Raw genomic sequence first — 26,620 nt, 5'->3', positions numbered from 1 at the left:
GAACTCCAGTTTGGGGTCTGGGCAGCAGCTCAGTGGCTGGTTCAGGGGGCTGAGCACTGTCTTGGGAGTCGGGCACTGTTTTGGAGGGCTGAGCACCATCTCAGGGGTCAAACATGTCTGGGGTGTTCGGCACCTACTCAGGGGTTCAGTGCCGGTTTGGGGGGATGAGCCCTGGCTTGGGAGTTGGGCACTGTTTTGGGAAGCTGAGAGCCAGTTTGGCGACTAAGCACCAGTTTGTGTGGCTTAGCACCATTTCAGGGGGCTGACTACTGGCTCAGAGGTTGAACAGTGTTTTGGGGTGTGGTTTAAGCGCTGTTCCAGGGCTGAGCCCCAGTTTGAGGGGCTGGATCCTTCCTGAGAGGGCTGGGGGGCACCCCAGTGAGGGTGTGATCCTGTCTCATGTCCCATACTGGGATCTGGCAGTGCCAGGGCAGGGGGTTGTTCCTGCTCTGTCTTTACTCCCTGTCCTCAGCACAGAGGAGCCTCTGGATGGGGAGGAGCAGGGAAAGCTAACTCTGGGTCCCCTTGTTGTACCAAGTGTCTGGGCCCGTCCCAGCCCTTCCCCACATCATTTTCCCTCCTGCAGTAGAAGCAGAGCATCCCCCTTCCTCTTCAGGGGTCTTCCCTCTGCCTCCTGCCCACAGTGTCCTGGCTGCTGTCCCACGAGGCTGCCATGGGCATCCCTGCCCAGACAGGTAGGGATGGGAAGGATCATCTCATCCCCACGTCCAGGGGCTGGGTGCTGGTACCCTGGGTAATGCTGGATACCTGGAGCATCCCTCAGTGTTCCCCTGGGAACTCAGGTGTGCTGGGTGTCCTGACAAACCCTTACACAGCCAGCTCTATGCTGGAGCCTCAGCCTGCTCTCCCAAAGGTGCTGGCAACCAGAAATGGAATCTACCTGCCTGGAGCAAGGTGTCCCTCCCGCTGGCATCATTGTGTGAGGAAGGGCATGGGTGGCTGCAGGGGCACTGTCCCCTGCCAGCTAAGCTGCTGTCATTGGGGTGGGGAGAACCATGTTCCCCTTCCCAGAGGTCTGCAGGTCTGGGGAGGTGAAGAGGAGCCCAAGATGCCTCCATCCATGGGGCGAGGAGGGCATGTGCCCATTCTGTGCTTTGCAGGTCACCTTGAACCCTGCTGGCCCTGGCTAGCCTGGGGACCCTTCTGACACCCTGCCCATGCCTGGGCCAGCAGCAGCTGCACCATCCCCTCTGCCCCAGGCAAGGTGAGAGGATGGGACAGGAGTTTTTCCTGGCCTCACAGGATATGGTGTGTCCCAGGACTTGTTCCTTGTGCCAGCACCTCTTCTGGAAGCACCCTTGGGCTCCTTTCTTCCTGGGGGGTGCAGCTCTCCCTGTCCTTGGATGCTCCTCTCCTCCTGATGGGTGGGGGACAGATTCAGAGCAAGAGAAGGATGCCTGTGGCTTCATGCCCAGGGTCTGCATCACCCCAACAGAGTCATGGCAGTGTCAAGGCCCCACACGCTTCTCAGGATGTGTTGACATTGGGAGCTGGTCAGGATGTGATGATGGCAGAAGGTCTCCTCATAGGAGAGAGATGCCACTGGGGACACTGGTCTCTCCAAGTCCCATCCTGGAGGACAACATTCCCTGGCTGGCTTTGCCCTGGGATGCTATTCTTGGCTGCACCCCCATGCTGGGGGATGACCATAGGGTGAGGGGGGTCAGGGGTCTCCCTATGTCCACCCCAGACCTGCCCAGGAACCCCATCCCAGCGCTGGAGTCAGTGCCCTGTAGTGGGGAGTAGCTCCTGGGTTCCTCAGGAGCAGATGCACCACACCCAGCCTCACTACTCCTGAGCACTCACCATCATTTATTGAGGGGAAATAAGGAGAAACTTGGAAATTCCGGGTTGGAGAAAGGCCAGGGGGTGCTGAGGGGGTGAGAAGGGACACAGTGCCCCAGGCCAGGATGACTATCCTGGGTGATGCCGGGATGCTGAGAGCATCCTTGTGAGTATTTGCCCGGGAATGTGGCCGTAGGTGTGCTCGGGGGGCTGGGTGCTCCAAAGACACAAACCCTCTGAGCCCTCGAGGCTGAAACTGCCACAAAACTCATCTCAAGAGTGAAAATAAAATAGCTGTGGGGCGAGAAGGGTGCTTGGCCACATCCCTGGCCAGCTTTGCTTCAGCCACATCCTGTCAGGGGCGGGGGGGGGGGGATGCCTCGCTCTGGAAGGACCCTCCGGTGGGCTTTGTGCCGGGGGGGCCGTGTCGTGTCGGAAATCACGTGGCTCCGGGGCTTGGGGCTTTACGGGAAGCGAGGGTTGAGGCGAGGGGCAGCTCCCATCCCCCCGGGGTGGCTTGGCCGGGGTTCAGCTCGGGATCGGGCCCCCAAAGCAGCTGCCCCGTGGCGGCGGCCGCTTCCCGGCAGGCGCGGGGTGACGGGGGGGACGAGGAGCCGCCATCCCTCCCCGGAGCAGATGGTCCCTCGGCAGCAAAGCTGCCCCTTCCGCATCGATTACCCGGGCCGGCCGTTTAACGATCGCTTTCCGGGGTTAATTAAACTCTCCTCGCCGAGGGCGGCTGTACCTGCCTGCAGCCCTGATGCAGCCCCCCAAAACGGCGGGGACGAGCCTGTGGCTGGAGCTGGGGTTTGCTTCCAAGTCAAATCTTTATATCCATCCTGGAGTGCACCGTGGCTGCGCTTGCTGCTCCCCGGGGCACCCGGAGCAAGGTCAGCTGCCGAGTCGGGTTGTATCCCACTTTCCGGGCAGCTTGGGGGTTGGAGCAGAGGCTGCCCGGTGTTTTCCCCCGACCGCTGTTTTTTTTTGGGAGCCATCCCCACCGCCTCGCTCCGTGGGGTTGGGTCTGCGCCCACCCATGCCTCTGTTCACAATGATTTTGGAGGAAGGCGTCGAGAGCTCGGCGGCAGACGGCGGCTCCGGAGCAGCACGGGTTGCCGAGCGGGTCGCAGCTCTGCGATTGTCAGGAGTTGCTGCTTTTTGCATATCTAAATGTGCCCTTTCAGCCGGCGCTCTCGGTCGAAACTGCCATCTTTTGCCTCATTGTCAGCCTCGCCGAGGTTACGCATCGTTTGCTGACTCACAGCCTCCTGCTCTAATTACTCGTTCAACTCCCTCCCTGGAGCCACCCGGCCAGTCCCGGCACATCCCTTCCCGCTGCTGCACCGCCGGCCGGAGGGCTGGAGCCGGGGCATCCATGCAAAGCCCCTCCCTGCACCCGTCCCTGCCCGCGGGCATCGCTCCGCCGCTCCGGGTGCAGCTGAGAGCTACTGCCCTTGTCTGCTCCGGCATCCCGCTGCTCGCACCCCTGGCATGGTTTTGGGGTGCAACCGGGTTCTGCAGCTGGGCCATCCATGCAAACCCCCCTCCCTGCGCCCATCCCTGCCCGTGGGAGTCTCCCAAGAGCTTCTCTCCTGGTTGCGTGCTCCAGCTTCCCACGCTGACCCCCCCATGATGGTTTTGGGGTGCAGCCGGGGACAGTGGGGGCTGTCAGGGCAGGCACACGGCACAGCTGACCCACCATGCCGGCGCCGTGCAGGGGGAGCTCTGGGCTGCCATCCCCCCAGGCACTGCCCCGCTGAGGGATGCTGGCTCCCACGCACCCTCCCAGCTTCCCAGGAGCTTCCCAGGAGCATCCCGGGTGCGCGGCCCCCCCGGGCCCAGCCCAGCCCGGCCCCCCTGGGCGGCAGCGCCGGCTGGGACGAGCGGCGCGCTAAATCCGTAAGCTGAGCCTCTTTGATCCCCACCCGATATGATCAGCCGCCGGGAAGCCCCGAGCTGGGCCCAGAGTGATTTCCAGCGCTGTGGAGATTCGAACAGACGCCGCAATTACCGATGGGATCGGGCTGATCCCGCTCTTGGCCTGCTGCTCCACGCTGGCTGGGGTCCTGTCTGCCGGAAACAGGGAAAGCACCAGCTCTGACCTTTTTAATATTATTATTTTTATTATAATCATCAGCATCAAACTATCCCCCCCATCCCAGGCTTGCCATAACTGTCACGCCAGTGGGAAGAGCCTGCTCTCCTCTCCAGCATCTCCCTTCTCAGATCCTTACACCTTCAAGGAGAGAGGACCCAAACTCACCCATCCCAGCAAGCCAGATGGATGCAGGGGCTCAATTTAGCTTTAATTAACTTGATTTTTTATCTCCCCCTGGTTCTGATCGGTAACATCGAGGCAGAAACAACATCCCTGCAAATCCATCTTGCTAAGGGAGGTGAAACCAAGCCGGGTAATCCGGTGGTAAGGACAGCGCTCCAACGGGTAATGCAGTCGTGCTTGCCTTGGAAGAGGAGATATTTTATATATTTATATACCAAGGAAAAAAAGAGCCATGTATGTGTTTGCACAGGCTTCTGCCTGTCACAGAATGGTCCAACCACGCATCTTATCTCATAAAGCCATATTTTGGCCCTTTTTTTTTTTCCCCAAGAAAGTGAATTTTAAGCGCCAGGAGACAGTGATGGTTTCTTTGGAGCTGTTAGGATCTGCCATGTACAATAAATCTGTCTTAGTTTGTGGATTATTGGCCCAATAGACCGTAACAGCTCTGTCAGCCCCTCCTGGCGTGCTGTGTCCGGCGAGCTCAGCCTTTGGTGGGTTTTCCTGGTTTTTTTATTATTTTTCAGCAGGAATTTGCTCAGGATTTTTCTGTGCCATGTGCGTGTACAGCAGCTGATAGGGAATTCACAGGAGCTCAGTAATGTTCTTAGGTTTTGGGATTGTTTTTTTGCTTTTTAAAAATATTTCCCCTCTGGAAAAACCCAAAGGCATGAAGTCCAAACCCCAAAAACAAGATGGAGAGGAGGGCAGAACCTTCCCTGCCAGAGCGCATCCAGACAGGGGCTGCCTCCCCAAAACTTTTGCTGGTTGAGAATGAGGTTTTACTGAATGGGGTTTTACTGCTTTCCAGTAGGATTTTCCCTGGATGGCCCCGCTCCTGCCAGCTGTTGTTCCCAGTCCACTGTGCTTGATCCAAGCCTGGAAAAACAGGATTTCCAGGGGATGGCATGGGATGGTATGCTGGCTCCTCCAGCCTTACCGAGCTCCATAGCACATGCTCCTCAGCCTGAATTTGAGGGGGTCTGAAACCCCTGGATCTGCAGCTGGTGACAGGCACTCCATGCTCAATGCAGTCTCAGTGTGGCCCTGGGTGAGGATGAGAGGTGAGGTGTGGGGTGCAGGTGTAGGGCAAGATGTGACGGTGCACAATCATGATGGGGTGAGAAGTGGAGAGGGAACCAGAGTGGGGTGAAGTGTAGGGCATGGGTTGCAGGTGCAGGAAGGTGTGGGTGCCAGGCTGGTGGTGGGAGTGGATCTGCTATAGGGCTGGGGGATACACACGTCCTTAAGGAGAGCAGAAGGAGGCATGTGGGATTTGGGATGGGGAAAGAGCAGGCTGAGCACTCCGGGACAGGGCTGGCGGGTGTCCCCTGGCACGGAGGGGTGTCCCCTGGCACAGTGTCCCTTGGCAGGGCAAGCAGGGCTGCCAGCTGGGGATGTCTGTACGTCCCCCCGGGCGCTGCACTGGGGGAGCTGCTCTGCTCCCAGCGGCTCCGTAAGCCCATTAAGAGCTCAGGGAGCCTTACACCTCGGGGGGCTGCAGCAGGAACTTGCACTGCTTCAGCTTAAACCCCTTGAGCTGAAGCAGGGGAGCTGCTGCAGGGACATGAGGACGCCTGTGGCCATCCTCTGGAGACACCCATCCTGAATCCCCGGTGTGGGTGCTGGCTGCTTCCCCCAGGATAGTGAGGATAGTGCAGCCCTGGCAGTAGGATTTGGTTTTGTTGCATTGTTAAAATGCATCATCAGGGTGAAAAAGTACATTTTTTTTGTGTGAAAAATCCTCAGAGGAGGACGTTCCCCCTCTGGGTGCTGTTGTTCAGCATCATGGTGTGCAAGAGAAAAGTGTAGGGAGGGCAGGTAGGTCCATCTGGGATGGGGAAGCCACATTGGTTGAGGGGAACCTAGTCAGGAATTGCTTGGGAATTTTTCTACCTTAACCTAGATATGCCTTTTGTCAAAAACTGTCAGGAACTATGATAGTAGGAAACCCTTTTTACCCTGTCAGACAGGTCTTTGTGAAGCTTGTGGGATAGAAACAGCTTCGTCAGAACACTGAGGGAGATGTTATGGATAGTCTCTAAAATTCCAGTGGCTCATTCCAGACACAAGGATAGGTTTATTTTTGTTGAATCCACCACCACCAAGTCCATATTTGCTGGTGCTCCAGCTTGTTGGAGGATGGATTCTGTGTGCGCTCCCTGCCCAGCTCATCCCTCAGCCTTGCTCGGGCTCATCCTCCATGGATCATGCCACTTAGGGCAAGGTGCAGGACCCTCTGGCATGGAGAACAGGGAGGATGGGATGGAGGAGGCTGGGAAACAGCAAGTCAAGGAGGATGTTCATCATGGAAGGTGAGAACGGGCTGTGGGAACCCATTTGGTTGGGAGCCCTGTGCTCTGGAGCTTCCCTCCCATACCAGGACCTCACCAGTGCTGTGGGAAGACCCATCTGGAGATGGGGATATGGGTATTGGGTTTAGAAGGGATCAAACCCTTTCCTGGTGAGGGAAGATGGTTCTCTTGCAGGGGAGGCACCAATCCAGCAGGCAGGTCCTGGGAGCAGGCTGGGAGTCCTGAACACACCCTGGGCTTGCTGGAGAAATGGACCACCACGTGGCAGACACCAACTACATCCAACTTGCTCCTTGTCATTCCAGCCTGCCACCTGGGAAGTGAGGGAAGGCAGCAGCATTGACATCTCGCTCTAGTTTTAGTGTAGCCTCAGAGCTTGGGGCCAGCAAGGAGCAGTGAGCCCAGGCAGAGGCTGACATCCTGCAGTCAGTGCCCTCAAAGCACGTCTCCAGTGCAATAAGCCCTTTCCAGCTCCCACCAAGTAGTGTTTCCTTCATGCTTCAGCTTTCCCAGGCTCGGTCTTGTAGCCCTTCCCTATCTTCCTCTGTGTTGTGACAGATTGTAGATGGGTTTTTCCATGGGTGCTCTCCTCGAGGCCATAGACTGAACCTCTCTGTTTTTTACTGTGAGTCCTGCAGCTCTTTCAGCTGAGAGTTCTCCCATCCTGGCTCATGCTGTGGCTGGTGGTGATGATGGTGACCCCTTCCTCCTTCCCTGGACTCCAGCTCTGCTTTCCAAATGTCCTGGGGTTGGTTCTTTAGGATCTGCCAGCTTCCTCAGTCACCTGTGCTTTCTAAAAATTGCCATAGAATCAGAAGACGCTTTGGGTCAGAAGAGACTCTCTCATTCCACCCCCTGCCATGGGCAGGGACACCTTCTACTAGCCCAGGTTGCTCCAAGCCCTGTCTAACCTGGTCTTGGACACTTCCAGGGATGGGGCAGTCACAGCAATTTGTGACATCCCCACAGGGGATTTTCCCCTAACATCTTATCTACTCCTGCCCTCTGTCAGTTTGAAACTCTTGTGCCTTGTTGTCCTGTTACAACAGGCCATGGTGAGAAATCTTTATGCACTGATCTTCCATACCCCCTTCATGCACGGAAAGGCCACAGTGGGGTCTCATGGCTGTGCAGGACCCTCATGGGCAATCTGAGTGTTCCACAGCAGTCCCAGTGTTTTCTGCAGTCACACTGGTATCTGATCAAATACAGAAGCTGGGCCTTGGTACAACGGCTCCCTGTCCTGCCACCCCATCATAGGCCTGGCAGTTTTCTGGGAACAGTTTTCCAGGAACAGTTTTCCTAATAACTCTTGCTAGTAGGTTGCCCAGAAGTGCTGTTTTTGTATCCTCTAGTGCCATGTACAGGGAAGGAAGGTGCCTTTCATTTTGGGCTGATTCTTGAAGAAGTGTTAAGAACCAAGAAAGATATCCAAGAGGAATCTCTGAAGGAGAGCTTGGCTTGGGTCAGTCCATTGTGTCCTCTGGCCTCAGGTGTGTTTGCTCATCCAAGAGCATGCTGTGTGCAGGTGCAGGTCTCCCCAGCCATGGTCCTGGTTGAAGGCAGACCTCGTGTCTGAGGACATTTGGTCACCACTGATGCCAGTGTTGCAGTGTCCCCATCATCAGCCAGGACGAGGCACCCTTGGGGCTCCCTGGTCCCCAGGATGTGGTACAATCCCTGTCTGTGGCTCTGCTTGCTCTCCAGGAGGATGAGGTGCTGGTTGCTCCCTGGGATCTGCCAGGTGCAGAAGGGGAGAGAAGCATCTTCCTCTTGATCCTGGGTTGCTCCAATGTGCCCATTTGTTTGGGTGCCGCATTAACAAGGTTTCCTGGACTGCACTTGCCCTTGAGTGTGTGGTTGGCTTGGGAGATCTGGGTCTGGTGCTATGACCATCCAACATGGAAAAGCTCAAAGAAGGGAAAGACAGTGAGGGGTGCAGGAGACCTGAGGACCAGTGAAACCAGCACCTGAAGTTTTCCCTAGGGTGAACCAAAATGGTGGAGCACCTGCCAAGCATCCCAGTCCTGGAGGTATTGGCTGCAAGTGTCCCCATCCTCTGGCACTCAACTTCCTAGGCAGCACCTTCCCCTCTGCCAGGGCTCCAGCGCTGTTCTTTTGCTCAGCACCTTCCAGCCTGCTCACCTGTGCTGCCTGGAATTGTCCTGGGCTCTCTGGTTCCATCCCCAATGCCTCCAGCAGGATCTGGCTTGCAGCAGAGGTCAGTCACCTGTGATGTCTTGGGAAGCAGGAAGCTCTCAGGGTGCAGAGCAGCGAGCTCAGCTTGTGTTTGAGCTAGAGAGCACCAGGGTTTGCGCTGTGTTATTCTGGATCTAAAAGGAAAAAAAAAAAAAAAAAAGAAAAAAAAAAAGAAAAAAAAAAAAAAAGAATTGCTCTTTCCCAGTTCCTGCATTTCCTGAGAGCAGCCTAGCTCCTAGCTTATCTTCAGACAGCCTCAGGGGTATTCCCTTGGAGTTTGGGAGTTTAATCAGGCATTGCTGGGGCATGTGAACTCTGCGGCGAGTCGCCGTTCCCAGGGAGGGGAGCGCCTCTCGCAGATATTTGGGTTGGCGTGCCTGGGCTGGGGGCTGGGCTGGCTGGGAACGCGCTGCTGCTTTTCCTGGGGATGGGAATGGCTGGGGGTGATGACCTGCCTGCCTGGGAGGATTGCGGGTAGGCTGCCGTGGGCAGGATGGGGTCCCCTGGACATCCCCGAGGCGGGGCTGCCTGGCCTTCGCTGTGCTCCTTTGAACCTTTCATCCCCTCCAGCCCTGCCTCTGCCACCTGCCTCTTCCTTTCAAACCCGTGGATTTTCTTTGTACATCCTAGGCAAGAGCTTCTGGTTATGACCTGGCGCCCTTCTTCTGGCCCCTCTGGCCATAAACTGGTCCTGCTGCTCATTTTATTTTGGGTGATTTTGAATTGGGCAGAGAATCAGAATTCCAGTGGAAATGCCCAACGCCAGGCTGTGCTTCACCGGTGGAATCGAGGGCTTTGTTGCTGGCTCTTTTGCAGGCAGTATTTCTTTTTTTGGGGGCTGGATATATTTCTGGCAAGTAAAATGACGGATGCTCTGTTTCGTTTCCAGTGGCAGCGTTTCAGATTCCTTGCTCCAGGGCAGGAGCCGAGCGAACTCCGATTCCAGAGCAGCTCTGGTACCTTGGCAGCTTAAAGGCCACGGGGTTTGCTTGAATGACAAGCGGTGCTGAGCGTGGGGAAAGCTCGGGAGAGCAGTTTTGTGCTCATGCCTTCCATCTCTTGTAGGAGAGAGATCCCACGGAGTGGGGAGGCATCTTTATCCTGTCTTCCTGCTCTGCAGGCAAACTAGGAGGTGGTGGAAAGATGAGGAGAAAGATGGCAAGCCCTGCCATGAGGGGATACTCTTTGCATCACTGCTGGGGAGAGGGGGAGAAGCAAAGTCTTGAGGCATTTCTGTGTCTTCTCCCTAGGAACATCCTCTTGGATGCTCTTAGCCCAGCTCTGCCTCCCCTTGTATCTGTCAAAGCAGGACAGAACCATAGAATCATGGAATGGTTTGGATTGGAAGGGATCTTTAAGGGATCCCATCTTAAAGCTCATCTGATTTCAACCTCCTGCCATGGGTAGGGACACCTTCCACTATCCCGGGTTTCTCCAAACCCCATCCAACCTGGCCTTGGACACTTCCAGGGATGGGGCAGCCACAGCTCCTCTGGGTGACATGTTCCAGTGTCTCACTAGTGCCTCTGTAGTGATCCAGGCGCAGATCTCAGGGGCTGGCTGAGCTGCACCCTCTGATGTTGGTGTGCTCCAAGCTACCAGGGCTGGCCTGCTGTTGGGATGCTGCAGTGCTGAGGGTGAGGTGTTAGGGATGGGAGTCCACAGCCCAGGAGGTCAGGGCAAGTTGGGGATCTGTCTTCCCGAAGCTACCCAGCTTTTTTTTCCTTGTCTGCATGAACGTGAGACACATTTGGGTCTAAGGGCAGGGTTTGCCCATCCCTCTGAGAACTCCCCTGCACTTGGTTTTGGTGACAGAGAGAACCCAGACTGCTGCCTGCCTCCCAAAACCTGTACCCCAAAACCTCTCAAGCCTCTCTGACCCACTGGGCTTACTGGAAGCAACTCCTCTGGGTACCAGTGGAGATGGGATGGTGCCAGCCCCGTCACTGTGGTGAGTTTTGGCTGTGTTCAGCAAGGCTGTGGAGCTGGGAGGAGACCTACACATCCCTGAGGGCTGTGGGATGCCTCACTGCCCCCTCCCAAAGCTGAGCTGGTCTTCCCCCTGCCAAGCCCTGGCCAAGCAGCCTTCCTCCCCTTTTTCTTCTTCCTCCTGTTTCCGTCCTGCCAGCAAGGCCAAGGAAAACGCGATGCTGACCAAAAATAACAACCGCCGGCAGATCCAGACAATGGATAAACCCCCGTTGAGGGCAAGGGCGACCCGAATCCTCCCAGAGGAAGACGGGATTATTCGCCGTCCTCTTAGACATCTGTCAATAGCTGCCGTCTGCGGACCCGCTTTCCGACAAGGCCGGCAGCTTTCCGACGGGGCCGTCGCCTTCCTGCTGGGAAAATTCGTTCTTCTAAAGCGCTTGCCTTGAGGAACAGGGATTGTGGGCACTTGGGATCTCATCACTGAGCACCATAAGGTCCCCACCACCCATTAATGGCCAAATTCAAATGCACTGAGTTTGACCCCGAGGCTCTCAAGTGGTGACAGTGACACGGGTGCTGGCATGGGTGCACTGGCCCATCCCAGTGCCAGCTTTCCTGGGATCTGGAGGATCCTCTGTGCTCTGCCACCATGGAGCTGCCTGGTGGAATGTGGAGGGATGAGGTTTGGAGAGAGCTGGGAGCACAAGGGAACCTCTCCAGGCTGGAGATATTCTTGAAGATGGCACTGATGGATGTGGGCACTGCTGGAGGTGGCTCTTGTGGTGGCACTCATGGATTTGGGCACTGCTGGAGGTGTCACTTGTGGTGGCACTAATGGATTTTAGGCACAATTGGAGGTGACACTTGGGAGGTGGCACAAACAGATTTGGGCACCATCGGAGGTGGCACTTGGAGGTGGCACATATAGATTGGAACATCATTGAAGGTGGCACTGATGGCTTTGGGGCTCTTTGCCATCCAGTACTCCCATGTGACTGTGCCTACAACTTTTCCCCTTGTTTTTAATTAATTTCCCTTCACTCTGCCCATGCCAATGGGTCTCCCTGTGACCTGGTTGTCGGTCAGACCCCAAGTAATTGATGCTGTAATTGCCCCATCTGTTAACAGAGCGATTCACACATCTTAGCTTGGCCTGGGCAGGCCATGTGTGGGTCTCCCCGGGGCAAAGCCACCTTCAGCCCCCCAGCTCTTTGGGGGTCCTGATGGGATGCCCGTTGTTTTTGGCATCTGCCACTGGGCAGCGCCTGCCCCTGCCCACCTGTCCCCGATGCCTGGGGGTCATTCTGCCTCATCCCCTGAACCTCACAGCCCTGAATCACCTTGGGGACCACACTTGGTGGACAGAACATGGGGAACTAGTTGGGCCAAAGAGTCCTTCCAGGAAGGTCTGGAGGGGATTTTCAGAGGACAGGGGGGTTCTGCTGGGCTGGGATTGATGGCGCATCTCCGGGGCGATGCCAAGCCGGGGGGAGTGGGCGAGCGGCAGAGCCGTGCCACGGCGCGTGAATGTCAGATGCTGCTTGGCTGCGAGCTGGGCTCGTGCGAGAGCAGATCTGTTCAATCCCATTTGGAGAGGGGGGAGAGGCAGGGGGGGCTCTTCCCCAGGCTCAATCTGGTAGGTTTTAGTTACAGTCGTTTTAGGATTTGGGCAGCGAATTGGTGCAGCTTTGGCACAGGGGGGGATGGATGAGCACCGAGGCTGCCAAGCCTCCCTCATCCCCCGGAATTGGGGAAGGGGGGGCACCACGCAGGTGGGTGCAGCCCCCGGGCTGAGCAGCGTGGCCATCACCCGGCTCTCTGGGCAGCAGCTGGGTGAGTGGAGGAGGGGAGGAGGTGCCTGGCGTTGTCCGCAGGGCACCCGCAGCCCTGCAATGCTCGGGTGGACGCTTCAAATCGCGTTATCTCCATAACCGCCCGGCTCTGGCCGCTCCGAGTGGCAGCGGAGATAAGTGGATTTCTAGGGAGCGCCTGGTCGTCTGACATTTAAGACTCCTTAATCCGTAACCACCACCCCGCGGAGGCAGGACGCAGCCACATCTCCCAGCTGGGGCAGCCCCGGGCGCAGGTTGGTCCCTGAGGGGTGGCTCCAGCTGTGCCAGGACCACAGGGTGAGGTTCAAGGATGTCCACAGAGGCAGTGGTGTCCCTGGGCACTTCCTTGTCCTCTCCACAATGATAAGCTCCTTGGGAGTCCAGGGCCCATTGGCGATAGGCTCTGGGGTGTCGCCTGAGTCAGGCATCTGGGTGTGGCTGTGCCAGCAGATTGAGAAGCTGCAGCAGCCATGGGGCTACACGGAAAAACCCAGCATCAGTGGGAAAAAAAAATGTCCTTGTTGGATCCCTGGTGGAGGGAGCCCTCCTGGAGAGGTGGCATCACCTCCTGCCTGCTCAGCAGGATGTGGCATGGCCTCACCATGCTGTCCCTGCCTGGCAGGACACATCCTGCCCCACCCTGTGTAAGTGTCCAGAGTTGCTCCTGGGGGACATCGCCAGGGCCAAGTGGCTGCCTGTGAGAAGGAGACGGGTGAAAGCCACTCTGTGCACCATGACGATTTGCCATCTGCTTCCAGGGCAAACTCCAGATGCTGGATTTAATCTTCCATAGCCTTTTTAATTCAGGAGTTGGCTTCTTAACATCCCTCAGTGCCACCTCGGCAGCAGAGACAAGCAGAGTGCCTGCCACGACTGGCCCTTCGAAGGGTGTTCTGGAGCACAAGAGATGAAGTATGTCCATATGAGTTGCCCATCTGGCAACCTGTCATACCTCGACCCGTCATACCTCCGGCTCTTTAACCCACCCAGGGTGAGCCTGAGCATTCACAACACTGCCAAAACCTCCCCCAGGCCTGGGTGTCCTCTCTCAATGTCTGGAGAAAAGGTAGTGGGTGATGGTAACTTCCATGGTACATCCAGGAGTGGATCTTCTGGCTGGACCAGTTTTCGGGAGGATGAATGCGGGGGGCAGAACTTGAGGGCTGTTGGGTTGACAGAGGTGATGGGTCACAAACAACAGGCTTGTCTTTGCCTCAGGCACCTGGTTATCAAGCACCATGCCTGGGTGTCCTGTAGGGATAATCAGCCTTGGGAGATCATGGATTGATTTCTCTCCTGGTTCACCTGCTGCTGGACATCTGGCTGGTGAGGCTGGGATAAGACATCACCGCCTGTTTCAGCTGACCTGTGTCACCTGGTGGAGGGAACAGCAGGTTGGACTGTGCTGTGGAAATGGGCACCTGGGAGCTGAATCAGCTGTTGCAGTGCTGGGGTCAGAGCTGCTGTGAACCTTGTTCTGGTGAAGCTTGTTCTGGTGGGGCTGGTTCTTCTGAGCCTTTGACCTGGGTTGCTGCTGGACCTTCTGGCTTGTGACAGTGCTACAGGGCTGTGGTGCTGTCCTACCCACTGGGTGTCATTCCCAGGATGTGTTTCAGACACCAGGATGCCTCCAGGGTATTTTGTCTCCCCATGCATCACTTCCACCACCTATGGTTCTGTGCTCCTGGCCACCTCAAGGTCCTGTCCAGTGTTGGCCAGGGCAGCTGAGGAGCACAGGGACCACCTCCAGCCCCTCTTTGGAGCTGCAAGAGGAAGGTGCCTTTGGTTGCAGCCCCTCTTGATCTACATCTTTCCTGGGATGCCCTCGAGAGGGGCACGTGGTGGGCGCCCTACTTTGATTGGTCCATGGCACGGCTGAGTCTGTCCATCCGTCTATCTGTCCGTCCATCAGGAGGGAGCGATGGTGGTGGGGAGGAGGTGGGGGCCATGCTGGGCGGGCGGCCACGCGGCGAGGGGGAGGAAGTGGGGACAAAAACGCGGCAGAGGGGACAATTGGAGCCTTTCTCTGGGCTGAAAAGACGCCGGGGTCCCTTCCGTCCTCGTCCTCCGTCTGCTGCAGGCGGACAAAGCCACCGCCCCCAATGCCCACTCAGCGCCCAGGGATTAGAAAAAAGGCGAATTTTGATTTTCTCCTTTTGTTTCCGGAGCCCAGGAGCAGCTCGGCTTCAGCTCTGCTGCTTTCTTCTCCCTTTACGCCGTGTCTGTGCACGGCTGACCAACCGGCGGCTGTTCTGGGAGGAGGGTGATTTATTTAAAATTAAAGGAAAGCAGAAGTTCTTTCTTGAAGACGAGACTTTTTAGGTCGGCGGGAGCTGATGGCTTTCCAGCCATGCAATGAAAACACAGGGGAGCCAGCTGGAATTTGCAGCTTGTCATCTTTTTAGGAGAAGCTAAGCTCCTCTCCTGCTCTCCTCTGACAGTGAATGGTGCCTGCAACTGGGGGGACTCTCAGTCCATCGGCTGGCAGGGGTTTTTCCGGACCACCAGAGATGATCCTTTTGCAACCTTTATTTATTTTGGCATTGTAAGGACTATTGCAGAGCAGTCCCCTGTGTGCTGGGGTGCAGGGAGCCCTGGGGCAGAGTGAAAGAGGTGAGGGATGGTGTGGTGCTGAGAGCTGGGGAGGAGTACCCCATTTTTTCCCTGCCAGGGCCACGGAGTGAGTGTGAGTGGCCAGGGGAGAGCACAGCTGCCTTGCCCCATCTGAGCATTCCAGGCTGGTGGGAGGCATGGGGTGACCCATGGAAATCACAGAATCAGGATGGTTTGGGTTTGAAATGTGCTTAAAGTTCATCTCATTCCACTTCCTGCCCTGTGCAGGGACACGTTCCACAAGACCAGGTTACTCCAAACCCTGGAGTAACTGGGTAGCTCTCCAATCTGGCCTATAACATTTCCAGGGATGGGGCAGCCACATCTTCTCAAGGCAACATATTCCAGGAGTGCTGTCCCTCATCCTGGGACCCCACAGCCCGTGGACCCTGGACCTGGCAGGGGGTTGGTTGCAGGGGAGGAACATGTCCTGCAAAGGGTTGGGAACCGTGGGTGTGGGTTGGGGCCTCCCGACCTTGGTGGTGTCCCCTTGAACCTTGGCGTCCCTCCAGGCTGTTAAGCTGCCCCGTGCAAAGACCCGGGCGAGGGAGCCCATCACGTGCCCCTTAATGCGGCGGCCGGGACTAAGCACCTTCTGACAGGGACCCAGATGACGCTGCCCGGCGCCTTCCCCAAGGGATGGGGGCCGGAAAAGGGGCAGAAACGGGACGGGGGCGGGGGGGGCGGCCCTCACCGTCTTTACTCGGGTCAATCATAAAGAAGGGATTAAGATCATTAATTCCTCCCCCCGCTGCAATTAACGACGGGGCCGGGCAGCGGCTGGTGAGGAGCAGCGATATCTGCTGTGCTGGGTGGTCCCCCGGTGTCAGGGTGGGGGACATTCCCTTTTATGTGAACGAGCCAGGTACCCCCAGCACCCCGGCCTGGGGTGCCTGGCGAGGACAGTGTGGGGACAGACCCGTCCCAGCTGGCACGGCCGCGGTGTCCGGCGCCTGCTGGCGCGGTGGCCCCGGGGGCTGGAGGGCAGCGCCGGGTGATTGCAGATGGTGGGAGCTGGCGGAGGAAAAGCGGCGGCCGGGACAATGGCGGGATTGTGCGGTGGCGCCGCTGGCACGGCTCGGCACGGCTCGGCACGGCTCGGCGCCGCACCCCGTGCCAGCAGCGGGCACCGCCTTGCGCCGCTGGGGCCGAGCGCGGCCACGGCGCTGTGCCCGGTGTCTCTGTGGGTGCGGGGAGCGGCACCGGGTGGGCGGGGGTGGCCCTGTCCCGCAGCCGCGGGTGCTCGGGGGGGCTGTGCCAGGCTGGGCAGCCATCGCCCCGGTGGGAGGGAGCTGCCAGCGGAGGCTCAGAGCTGCTGGCACCCGATCCGTGTGACATGGTGCGACCAGCCAGGGCGGCCGGATGGTATGTCTGGCTGCAGAAGAAGATGGGAATTGGTGGAAACGGTGACCACGACGTGTATTCAGCTGATGTCCTCCCCACTTTGACACCTGGAGCCTGCTGTGGGGCCATGGGGACACCCATGCGGGCAGGACCCAGCTCTTTGTTTGGGCGATGCGGAGCATCTCCAGCAGTCGTGGCTGGAGACCCCCCGTACTCCCCCGGCGGCCCCACGGCAGGGTGGCTCTGACGGCACAGGGCGAGCGGGCAGGATGGCTAATCCCGGGCCGATGTGGCCGGGCGCTGGGCTCCCCGCACGGCGCGGAGCGGGCGGAAGAGGCGCAGGGCCGCAGGAAAGGCAGCCGCGGGCAGGCGTGAGATAACACCACCGGGCGCTTTATCTCACATCCTCCCGTCCGGTTCTTTTCCTGCCGCGCTCCCCGCTCCGGCCCCAGCGCCCGTTGCTGTCGGCACTAAGGTGTGACCCGTCCTAAGGTCTCCCGGGACCGGTTCCCCCACCTCCCTGGCAGAGGGGACGGGTGATTCAGCTGCACGGCAGCAGCTCGCCCATCCTCCCAGCGCCCCGGCACCCCCTTGGGGTGCACCCCACCCCACGGCTGCCCAGCATCCCCCTGCCTGGGCGTGGAGCAGGATGCTGGGGAAGGGCAGCCCGCCCTGCCGCCGCAGTCCTCCCTCTCCATGTGGCCTGGCGAGCTCCCGGCTGGAGCCCAAGCCCTGCATCGATCCGCGCTGCATCTTAAATCCCGCAGCAGCTGAAGCAAGCGGTTTTCAGCGCCAGGGCGGGGGGGTTTCTCCGTGGGCGAGCCGGCTCTGGCACCGGAGTGAGACACCGGGGCTGCTTCCGCAGCCGGTACCACCGTAGCTGGCACAAGGACCTTGCCCTCATCAGCGTTTTAAAGACGACGCCCAAGCTTTGTATGTGGGAAAGGGCCCCCCTGGGCTATTGTGGGGATGCACTGGAGAAGGGGATCCAAAGGGTGATGTATGAGCAGGAGTGGGGTGTGGGGGTGCAGGGATGCCCCTTGCTCTGCTGCATCACCCCTACACAGGAGTGAGGGTCTCAGCAGAGCTCTCAACACATGGCCACATCCCTGTGTGGGCTCCGGAGAGGAGGGTGCCGGGATAGCCAGGATTGAGGGATGATGGGGTGGGCGAGGGGCCTCCTCCCAGTGCCACCCTCCCCCAGCTGCCACCAGGGTGGGGACGTGGGTTCCTGCTCCACTAAGCCCTGCAGCTTTTCTCCTCTAAAGCCTGATTACTTGGCGGTGCCTGTGTGCGTGTGTGCTCGGGAGGGAGGAGGAGGAGGAATTTCACAACAACAAGTGTTTGCAGCCACACTGGGCCCAGCTGCCCCGGAGTTGCCCCAGGGACAGCAGCATAGCATCCGCTCCAGGAAGGCTCTTGCTGTCACTGCTGAGCCCATGGCTCTGCTGGAGCAGCCAGGCATGTGTGCTGGGCATGCTCTGGAATGGCAGGAGGTCAGCACTGGGGCTTGGAGGTGGATTATGTTGCTTCTTGTGGGGTTGAAGGTGGGCACTGCAGCTCCTGATGAGGCTTGGAAGTGGATGCTGCAGCTCCCTGTTTGGTTTGGACATGGATACTGCAGCCCTTGGTGGGGTTAGGAGGAGGATACCATGGCTGTCCATGGGATTTGGAAGTGGATGTTGGAAGTGACTCAGAATTGGATGGTGCAGCTCCCTATGGGATTTGGGGTGAACACTGCAGCTGTTGGTGGGGTTCAGAGGAGGATGCTGTGGATCCCTGTGGCACTTGAAGGTGGACACTGCCACTCTCCTTCTCCTGCCCAGTACTGGCTCAGGGACAATGGTCCAGGAGGAGAAAGAGGAGGAGGAGGAGGAGAAGGGGTGCAGCCTAGCCTGAGCTGGGTGAGAAGTGTCCCTGGGATTGTGGGAGCTGGGGTGTTGCCTCCATGGCACTTGGCATGGGGGACAAGGGTGACTGCAGGGTGGGAACTAGGCACCCCTTGCATGAGCTCCAGCTACTGGCCGGGGAGCATCCCGCTGAAGCCTGCGGTCCCATCCCACTGGAGCCTGCGGTCCCATCCCACTGGAGCCTGCAGTCCCATCCCGCTGAAGCCTGCGGTCCCATCCCGCTGAAGCCTGCAGTCCCATCCCGCTGAAGCCTGCAGTCCCATCCCGCTGAAGCCTGCGGTCCCATCCCGCTGAAGCCTGCAGTCCCATCCCGCTGGAGCCTGCAGTCCCATCCCGCTGGAGCCTGCAGTCCCATCCCACTGTAGCCTGTGGTCCCATCCCACTGGAGCCTGCGGTCCCATCCCACTGGAGCCTGCAGTCCCATCCCGCTAGAGCCTGCAGTCCCATCCCGCTGGAGCCTGCAGTCCCATCCCGCTGGAGCCTGCAGTCCCATCCCGCTGGAGCCTGCAGTCCCATCCCACTGTAGCCTGTGGTCCCATCCCACTGGAGCCTGCAGTCCCATCCCGCTGGAGCCTGCAGTCCCATCCCACTGGAGCCTGCGGTCCCATCCCACTGGAGCCTGTGGTCCCATCCCACTGTAGCCTGTGGTCCCATCCCACTGGAGCCTGCGGTCCCATCCGGCGTGGGGCTGCTGGGGCGGAGCAGGAGATGAGCCCCATGACTTCCCTGGGGCTGCTGTCCCTGGGGGAGGAGAGCCAGGCACAGAGAGTCTTCAAGCATCAGAGTGCCATTGCTACCAGGCCAGGACTTCCCCTGTGACCCCCCACTTGTGTCTGGATGGTGACCCTTTTAGAGAGCAGCGGAACGGATCTCCACCGAGGTCCGTTCCCTGGAGTTCCTTTGTTCGCGGCGCTGAGATTTTCATGGCAGGGGGAGGAAGAGGCGCTTTGAAAAGCCTGTTGGCTCTTGCCAGCACTAACTCTCTTTTCTTTTCTCCTTCCAGAGCCGCGTGGTGTGTCCCAGAGCCGCAGAGTATGTCTGTGCACTGAGAGCACCCTGAGTCCTCCGCAGCCGGCGCCGGAGGAGACGCCCCGTTGATGTGCGGTCCCGTCTGAGCGTCCCCGGTGGCTGGCGGGCCAGTGCTACCAGAAGGGCTTTGGGGGTCTTTCACCTTGGCATTGGGGTGGGTTTTTGGGGTTTTTTTGGTTTTTCGGCTTTTTTTTTTTCCTTTTTTTTTCTTTTTTTTTTTTTTTTTTTTTTTTTTCAAATTTTGGGTTTGGCTTGGTTGTTGTGCTCTGGCCACCATGTCAAATTCGGGCTCCCATCAAGACACTGGGAACAAGCCAGAGACGGAAAAAAATAACCAAGATGACTCTCAACCTCCCGTCAACTCCGAGAGGAGGAACAAAAGTGGAATAATAAGTGAACCTTTGAACAAAAGTCTTAAGAAGTCCCGTCCACTCTCCCACTATTCCACCTTTGGTAGCAGCAGCTCAGTAAGCGAACATTCAGAGAAAGGCAACCCCTTAGCTAATGGCAACGATGCGACTGTGGATAAAAGTCATTCTACCTCAAAGCACAAAAACATCTCTAGTATGCTGAGCAAATTAGACCGGATGTCGGAGCTCTCCTCAGAAGGACAGACCGCCCTCCAACAGTTTGCTCAGTCGACAGAAATGCTCAAAAGAGTGGTACAGGAGCATCTTCCTCTAACAAGCGAGCATGGGACTGGTATCTCTGACATGGAGGCAGTCTCAGCTGCAGAGACAATGAACGGCCCCTCTGATTTTCCTTACCTGGGGGCTTTTCCCATCAACCCAGGCCTTTTCATTATGACCCCTGCCGGCGTGTTTCTGGCAGAGAGCGCGCTCCATATGGCTGGCTTGGCAGAGTATCCCATGCAGAATGAGTTGGCATCTGCCATCAATTCGGGGAAAAAGAAACGGAAAAGATGCGGCATGTGCCCGCCCTGCCGAAGACGGATAAACTGCGAGCAGTGCAGCAGTTGTAGGAATCGCAAAACTGGCCACCAGATTTGCAAATTCCGAAAATGTGAAGAACTCAAAAAGAAGCCTTCTGCAGCACTGGAGGTAACCGGCCCCTCTCAGGCACCCTAACCCCTCCTCGGGCTGCGCTCCTGGGTTTGGATCTTGCCCTAGATAATAAAACACCTGGTACTTCTTACTTTTTTTTTATTTTTCCCTTTTCCATTAACAGCTCTCACCCTGAGATGTGTGCTCTGCCCAGTGCCCCCAGTCCCCACCCCCTGCTATGTACTGGCGTTGGCTGGTGTGGGGAGGGCTGGGGTCTTTCCCGGGGCACACTGGACTTTGCTCTCCCCTTTGCAAGCACAGGCAGCAGCGGGGCTCTGCTGGGGTTTTGGTGGCAGCATCCCCTGTCCTCAGCAGGCAGCAGCTCCCTGAGCTGGGGAGCAACATCTAACCCCAGAGGAAGGGGATGACTTTTTAGGGCAGATTTTGGGGTCATTAGTGATGATGAAACTTGTGGCCACAGTGAAACCAAACCCCAGCCCCTCAGCTTACTCCACTCTGAGCAGGAGCACAACGATCCCTGGTTTTGGGAGCAAACTGCTGCAGTGTGCACTGGGCAGCATCCCCAGTGCAGTGGCTGTGCTGGGTCTCCCCAGGCCAGCATCCCTCTGGGGTGGTCAGGATGAGCCCATAAGGCAGCAGCTGGATTTCCTGTGGTAGCAGTGCTGCAGTTCCCACTGGCAGTGCTCCTGTTTCAGCACCCAGCAGAGTCAGGAACATCCCTGCTCCTGCCAGGGGTGCCCAGCTGCCCTGGTGTGAGCCAAGTGCTAGGGCTGTCACTGCCCACCATGGCCTTCTTGTGGATGTCCTTGGCTTTGCAGGAGAACCATTGGGTTGGGGTGCCACCTTGCCAAGTCCACTGGGGAGGTGTGACATTCATGTGGGGACTACAGGCAAAGTCTGGTGACTTGAGTTGTGTGGGCCTGAAACTCATAAGGGGCTGTGGGCAGCAGCTGGTGGCGTGGTGTGGATGGGGGCTGGGTGCCAGCAGGGCAGGGGTGTCCCATGGACACGCTGCTCTGGCAGAGCCTCCCTCCTCCTGCACACCCAGTGTTGTGCTGAAGCCAAGTTTGATTTTTCTGTGAGCTGACCCCACTGTCAGCCATGCTGGTGTGCTTCCTCCTTCTGGTGAGCACATCCCCATGGAGAGACAGCAGAGGCTAAAACATCACTTGGGCATGGCTGGATCATGCATCCTGGCACAGGGGCTTTGCCCATCCTCTGGTGGTCCCAATGCAACCAAAGCCTGCTGCTCCCATAGCCACGTTCTACGTTTTTCAATTAGCATCAGCTCTGAATGAATACTGAAGGGGAAAAAAAATCTATTTGGGTGGTGGGGATGAGGAGAGGGGGACTGTGTCTTTCAAAAACCGCTGTATTGCTAAATTATATTCTTGTTCTAATTTGCTGAGTCAGTGATCTGGAAAAAGGGAGAAAGGGAAAAAAAAAGTTCATTTCTTCCAAAGAGTCCTAAAGCAGGTCAATAGACTCGAAGCTCGCAGCAGCTGGGGGAGTCACTCCCTTCTCCCAGCCCTGGGTCTGGGGGTGATAAATAGCACCAGGAACCCACGGAATGGTCACCCCTGTGATGGGTTTCTCCATCTCAGGACTGGCTGGGGAATTGAAGCCACTGAAATAGAGTTCTGCATCTGGTAGAGTTGGGCCCCACCAGAAATGAATCCCCATCCCTCCTGGGCATGACCGGGTGTACTGAGGCTCAAGAGAGATGCCACTGTGCTGGTGGGATGGACCCCTGGGCAGGTGTGAGTCACTCATCATCATCCCCTTTTCATGACAGACCATCTACTCTCTCAGAACGTCCACTTGCACGATGTGTTGACCTTGGTAGGGTTGTACAAGGTTGTGGTTAGGAGAGGGACACCATGACCCCAACTGATGTCCCAGGTCACCTGGTCAAAGCTGGGTTGTTACATCTAACCTGTCAACCAGCCTTGCTTGTACAAATTGGCCAATTGTAGGGCAACCACCAGCACCTATGCTGTGCTGGAGACCTCTCTGGAGTGGGCCAGGAAGCAGAGTTTCATGGACTGCTGGTCCTGGTGGGGTGCCATCACACCGCTGTACTTAATACTTGGACAGAAGGGGCCATTCAGTGTCCCTTCCTATGGGGCTGAATCATTCACAGAGCTTTGTGAAGCATTGACCCTGTCTGTGGGGGCAGTGACACGCCCAGGAGAAGGACAGTGACTCTGTCCTGCCACCCCTGCACATCCAGAGGAACATCCTCAGAGAGCCCAGACAGGGACCGCAGCTGTGATTAAACGTTGATCTAAAATCAAGCAGTAAAAAAAAATAGAATTAAACCTTTATGGCGGTGTAAAAAAAAGGGCTAAATCCCTCAGCTGCCGTTAAGCTTTATCTGCACATCTACAGAGCCCGAAGAACCGGTCACTGCTGGTGTCCCACTGTGCTGGGGCTGCCTGGGGCTCCCAGACCGGCCAGGTCGGGTGTTGGGAGCAGGCAGCAGCAAGTCCCTGCACTGACCAGGCTCCTCTGGGCTCTGCCAGCCACAGCAACCCTGGCTGATGCTGTGGGGGCTGCTGGCCAGCCCTGCACAGGTCTTGCAGAGGTGTAGGTCACATGAAGGCCATGAATGGTTGGGGTTTGACTCATCAGAGCTGTTCTCCATCCAGAGAAGCTGCACTGAAGAGCTTTGGTGCCCCAGATAGAGCCAGTGAGGGTCACTCACCCTCATGTCAGCCTCACAGAGAGACTCTGGCCATGGAGAACAAGGAATGAGCATTTTAAACTGAAAGAGGATATAACGAAATGGTAATGAAATGTTTATGATGAGGGTGTTGAGGCTCTCACACAGGTTGCCCAGAGAAGCTGTGGCTGCCCCATCCCTGGAAGTGTCCAAGGCCAGGTTGGACAGGGCTTGGAGCAACCTAGTGTGGTGAAGGTGTCCCTGCCCCTGGCAAAGGGTGGAATGAGATGACCTTTAAGGTCTCCTCTAAACTGTTCTCTGAGTACGTGATTGTGGGGATGAGGGGGATCTCTCCTGGGCACCCACATTAGAGCTGGTTGTCCATTTACATTTAATAATAAAGGAGCAGAGGTATTTATCAGACATCTCCTTCCAGACCCACAAGGAGCCCCCTCTCTCCTCTTTCCTCTCCTCTGGGATGATGGATATGGGTAGGTGGCCCTTGCTGGAGCATCCAGCCTGCACTGCCCTGACTGTTCTGCATTCAGTACCCTGAGTGGGATGCAGTGTGGTCAGTGTGGAGTGCCACAGCCCTGTGCATCACTGGGCACAGGCACTTGTGCCTTCCCAAATGTGTGATTATGTGTTGTAGACACCTTGGAGAAGGGGTGATGCCTGCAGCTTGTGACCACCTCAGCTCTATTTGCTCCCCAACATGGGCTGGGAGCAGGAGCAGGTGAGAGCTGTCAGCAGCCTGGTGGGCACCACCAGCTCTTGCCCATCCTTGCCCTTTGTGCCCCTGCCCTTGCCCAAGGGCCATGTTTGGGTTGTGCCTGTGGAGGGCACATCCTCCTGCAGGGATGGTGTGATGCTGGTTTTTCATTGAGGCTGGTAGATGTCTTGATCCAAGACAAGGACCCAGTGAGATCTGGCTGATTCCTACAGGGAATTAGGGACCAAAATGTGTCTGGTTTGACTCTTAGGATGCTATGTGAGGTATTCCAGCCCTGCACATGGCTCAGTATTGTGCCCCTGCTTGCCCCATGGCAGCCAGTCTGCTGGCAAGCACCTGTCACTGCATCTTGTGGCCTCTTTCCCTTTGGTGTCCCTTGCTTGTTTGGAAACGTGGGACCTGAAGGGTCCTCTCAGGGATTGTGTGGTGATCCTGTGGTGATTGTGTGTCTGGCTGGCACAGCTCGGCCTTGCTTGGGGGCTGTTGGCATTGAGAGATGTTGTGGTCCTTGCTTACTCCACCCATGTTCTCATAAATGTTGCACAGGCTTTCCACCTCATCCAGATGGGAAATGTTCCTGGTTCTCCTTCCAGAGGACCTCAGTGCTACCTGGGCCAGGGCCCCACACCATCTTTCCAGGAGGTGGCTTCTAAGAGACCTTGTCCTTTATTGGGCCTTTTATTGGCCATGGGGTTGAGCCTGGTGGGGCTCATCCCTCTTCCCTGTGAGGTGCTGAGGTACCTGGTGGTGCCTGGGGTTGCTCTGTTGGGGTCAAGGTTGCTCCTTGAGGCTGAGCATGGCCCATGTCCTGAGCAGCTCCTGCTCTGATGTCCCCAGGCCCATCCTACTCCCTGTCACAGTTTCCATTCAAACGCGCTCCTAAACCCATCTGGTGGCAGGGCTCCTGTCCTCTGGGTGTCTGTCTGTCCATCCACAGCAGGGATTGTGGGGGCTGGCAGTGAGGGGGCTGTGCTGGGTTGTGCCTGGCCCCTGTGCTCACTGCTGGCCAGAGGGGAAGCCAGGGGCTGTGCCATGGTGCCAGCTGCAGCATGGGGACACGGGGACATGGGCCTGTGGGAACAGTGGCCGAGCTGCTGTGCTGGTGCCCGGCCAGGGAGGGGTCTGGCAGCAGTGGGACCCCGGTCTCCCTCCTGCTGGCATCGTGGGTTGGGAATCTTGGGATGTAGAGCTGCATCAAAGGGGCTGAGCCTGGGCTGGATCTGTCCCAAGGCTGGGGACTGGGGTGCAGGGGTGGGGGTGAGGGAGGGTACCCAGCCCTGGTGCTGCACACCTGTGCTGGACCCGACCTAACGCCTTGTCCCTTCTTCTTCTGTCCCCCTCCCTGTCTCTCTTCCTTTCCAGAAGGTGATGCTTCCTACAGGAGCCGCATTCAGATGGTTCCAGTAGGAACAGGAATCCCAAAGCTCTGTCATCCAAGTGCAATGTCACTGCTTGCTTGTGTTGTCTCAGGCAAGGGATTTTTGGCTGAAATGAATGGATGCACCTGTGTCTCTTTAGAACCAAAAATATTTTCTCGCAAATCTCATTCCTGTTTTTATAATTTTTTTCTTTTTTTTTTTCTTTTTTTTTTTTTTTGCGTTCGTTTTAACATCTTTGAGTCCTAGTCAGACATTTAACTGCTTTTCAAATAAAAAAAACAAAAAAATAATTAAAAGAAAAAAACAATGGATCTGTAAAGTACCAAGACTTAATAGACAGAGTATGGACAATCAGTTTCTTTCTGTGTTTTGGTGTTGATGTTGTTTATGTGTGAAAGATGCAGTACTTGTGTAGGGAATGTAAATTTACAGTAACCTTTTAAAATCTAGTTACTAATAAGCACTACTGTAATTTAGCACAGTTGTTTAATTGCACCCTCATTTATACTTTTTATTTGATTCTTTCCCATCATACAATAGAGTGGATAGTTTCTAGAATGCCTCAACTTCATGTTTATAAATGAGAATATGTTTAAAGCGATGTAGTATCCCTTCTCCTCGCCATTCACCTCTGGAAGTTTAACCCACAAGAGGGTCGGTATAAAAGGTGGAAGAAAACAATTGCTACACAACTGGCAGAATTCAAAAAAAAAAGGAAAAAAAAAAGAGTAAAAAAAAGGCAAAAAAAAGAGTCGTTGTTAGTTTATTAATATAGAACAAGAAATGCTGCGTACAGAAAATCCTCCTAATTGCAACGGTTTACTCCTAGAAATAATTTTTGTAAACTTACAGAAATTAAAATCAAAATAAAACAAATATTGCAGGACCTGTGCTGAAGCAGTTACGCAAAGTGATATTTCTCTTCTGTTCACCCCCCCGTCTCTCCAGCTCTCTCTCCATCATTAAAATGAAATGCTGTTTGTAATGTTTTAGCGATCCAGGCTGTTTTTGTGAATAAAATGAATGCATGTTTTGTGTCATGATTTCCAGCTTGGTTATTTCTCTCCCACCCCTCTGTCCAGCCCTCCAGGCCCCCCAGCAGTGGTGGTGGCCCACATGCCATGGTCCTGCTGGCTGTGGGGACCTCGCCAGTGACGATGCCAGAGTGTGGTGGGACGGTGTGATGAGCTGAGCTGGAGTCACCCTGGCTGCTAAATCCCCACATTAATCCTGGCATTGGCTGGGCTAAGCCAGCCTTGGCTCCTCCTGAGGATATTTCCCAGCTTGACCTGCCTAGAGTTTTACCCAGCAGTACCAACACCGTTTGTTTTGGTGAAATAATATTAATGTGCCATGGAGAACTGTGGTGAGGCTCATGTTGTTGGGATGAGTCTAAAATGAGTTCCCAAAGGTGAGTGTGCTCTGGGATGGCTTTCCAGCCTGGCCTCATGTTGGTACTGGATCAGGAGGAGCTGTCTGGGGTGGAGAGGATGTTGGATGGGCTCAGCCATGGACAGGCCATTGGGTTGCTGCCAGTGCTGGGATCCATGCCAGGCA

General features: G+C 56.6%; 1 protein-coding gene across 4 annotated transcripts in view; it reads left to right on the top strand.

Moving 5' to 3' along the window:
* The window catches only part of CXXC5 (CXXC finger protein 5), a 37,159-nt gene extending 11,053 nt beyond the window's left edge, over positions 1–26,106 (top strand). For 3 of the 4 annotated variants that reach the window (XM_083871661.1, XM_083871663.1, XM_083871662.1), the window contains exons 2-3: positions 19,236–20,322; positions 25,047–26,106. In XM_083871661.1, coding sequence (XP_083727787.1) covers positions 19,537–20,322; positions 25,047–25,091 — 831 coding nt within the window. In that variant the 5' untranslated portion in view covers positions 19,236–19,536 and the 3' untranslated portion in view covers positions 25,092–26,106. The remainder of the gene's footprint in view (positions 1–19,235; positions 20,323–25,046) is intronic. The other variant, XM_083871664.1, reaches the window with a different exon arrangement.
* The last annotated feature ends 514 nt before the right edge of the window (positions 26,107–26,620 follow it).

This window comes from Zosterops lateralis (assembly GCF_965231275.1).
Source record: "Zosterops lateralis genome assembly, chromosome: 14".
In the NCBI taxonomy this organism is placed as follows: Eukaryota; Metazoa; Chordata; class Aves; order Passeriformes; family Zosteropidae; genus Zosterops; species Zosterops lateralis.
This window is presented reverse-complemented; position numbering and strand designations above follow the sequence as displayed.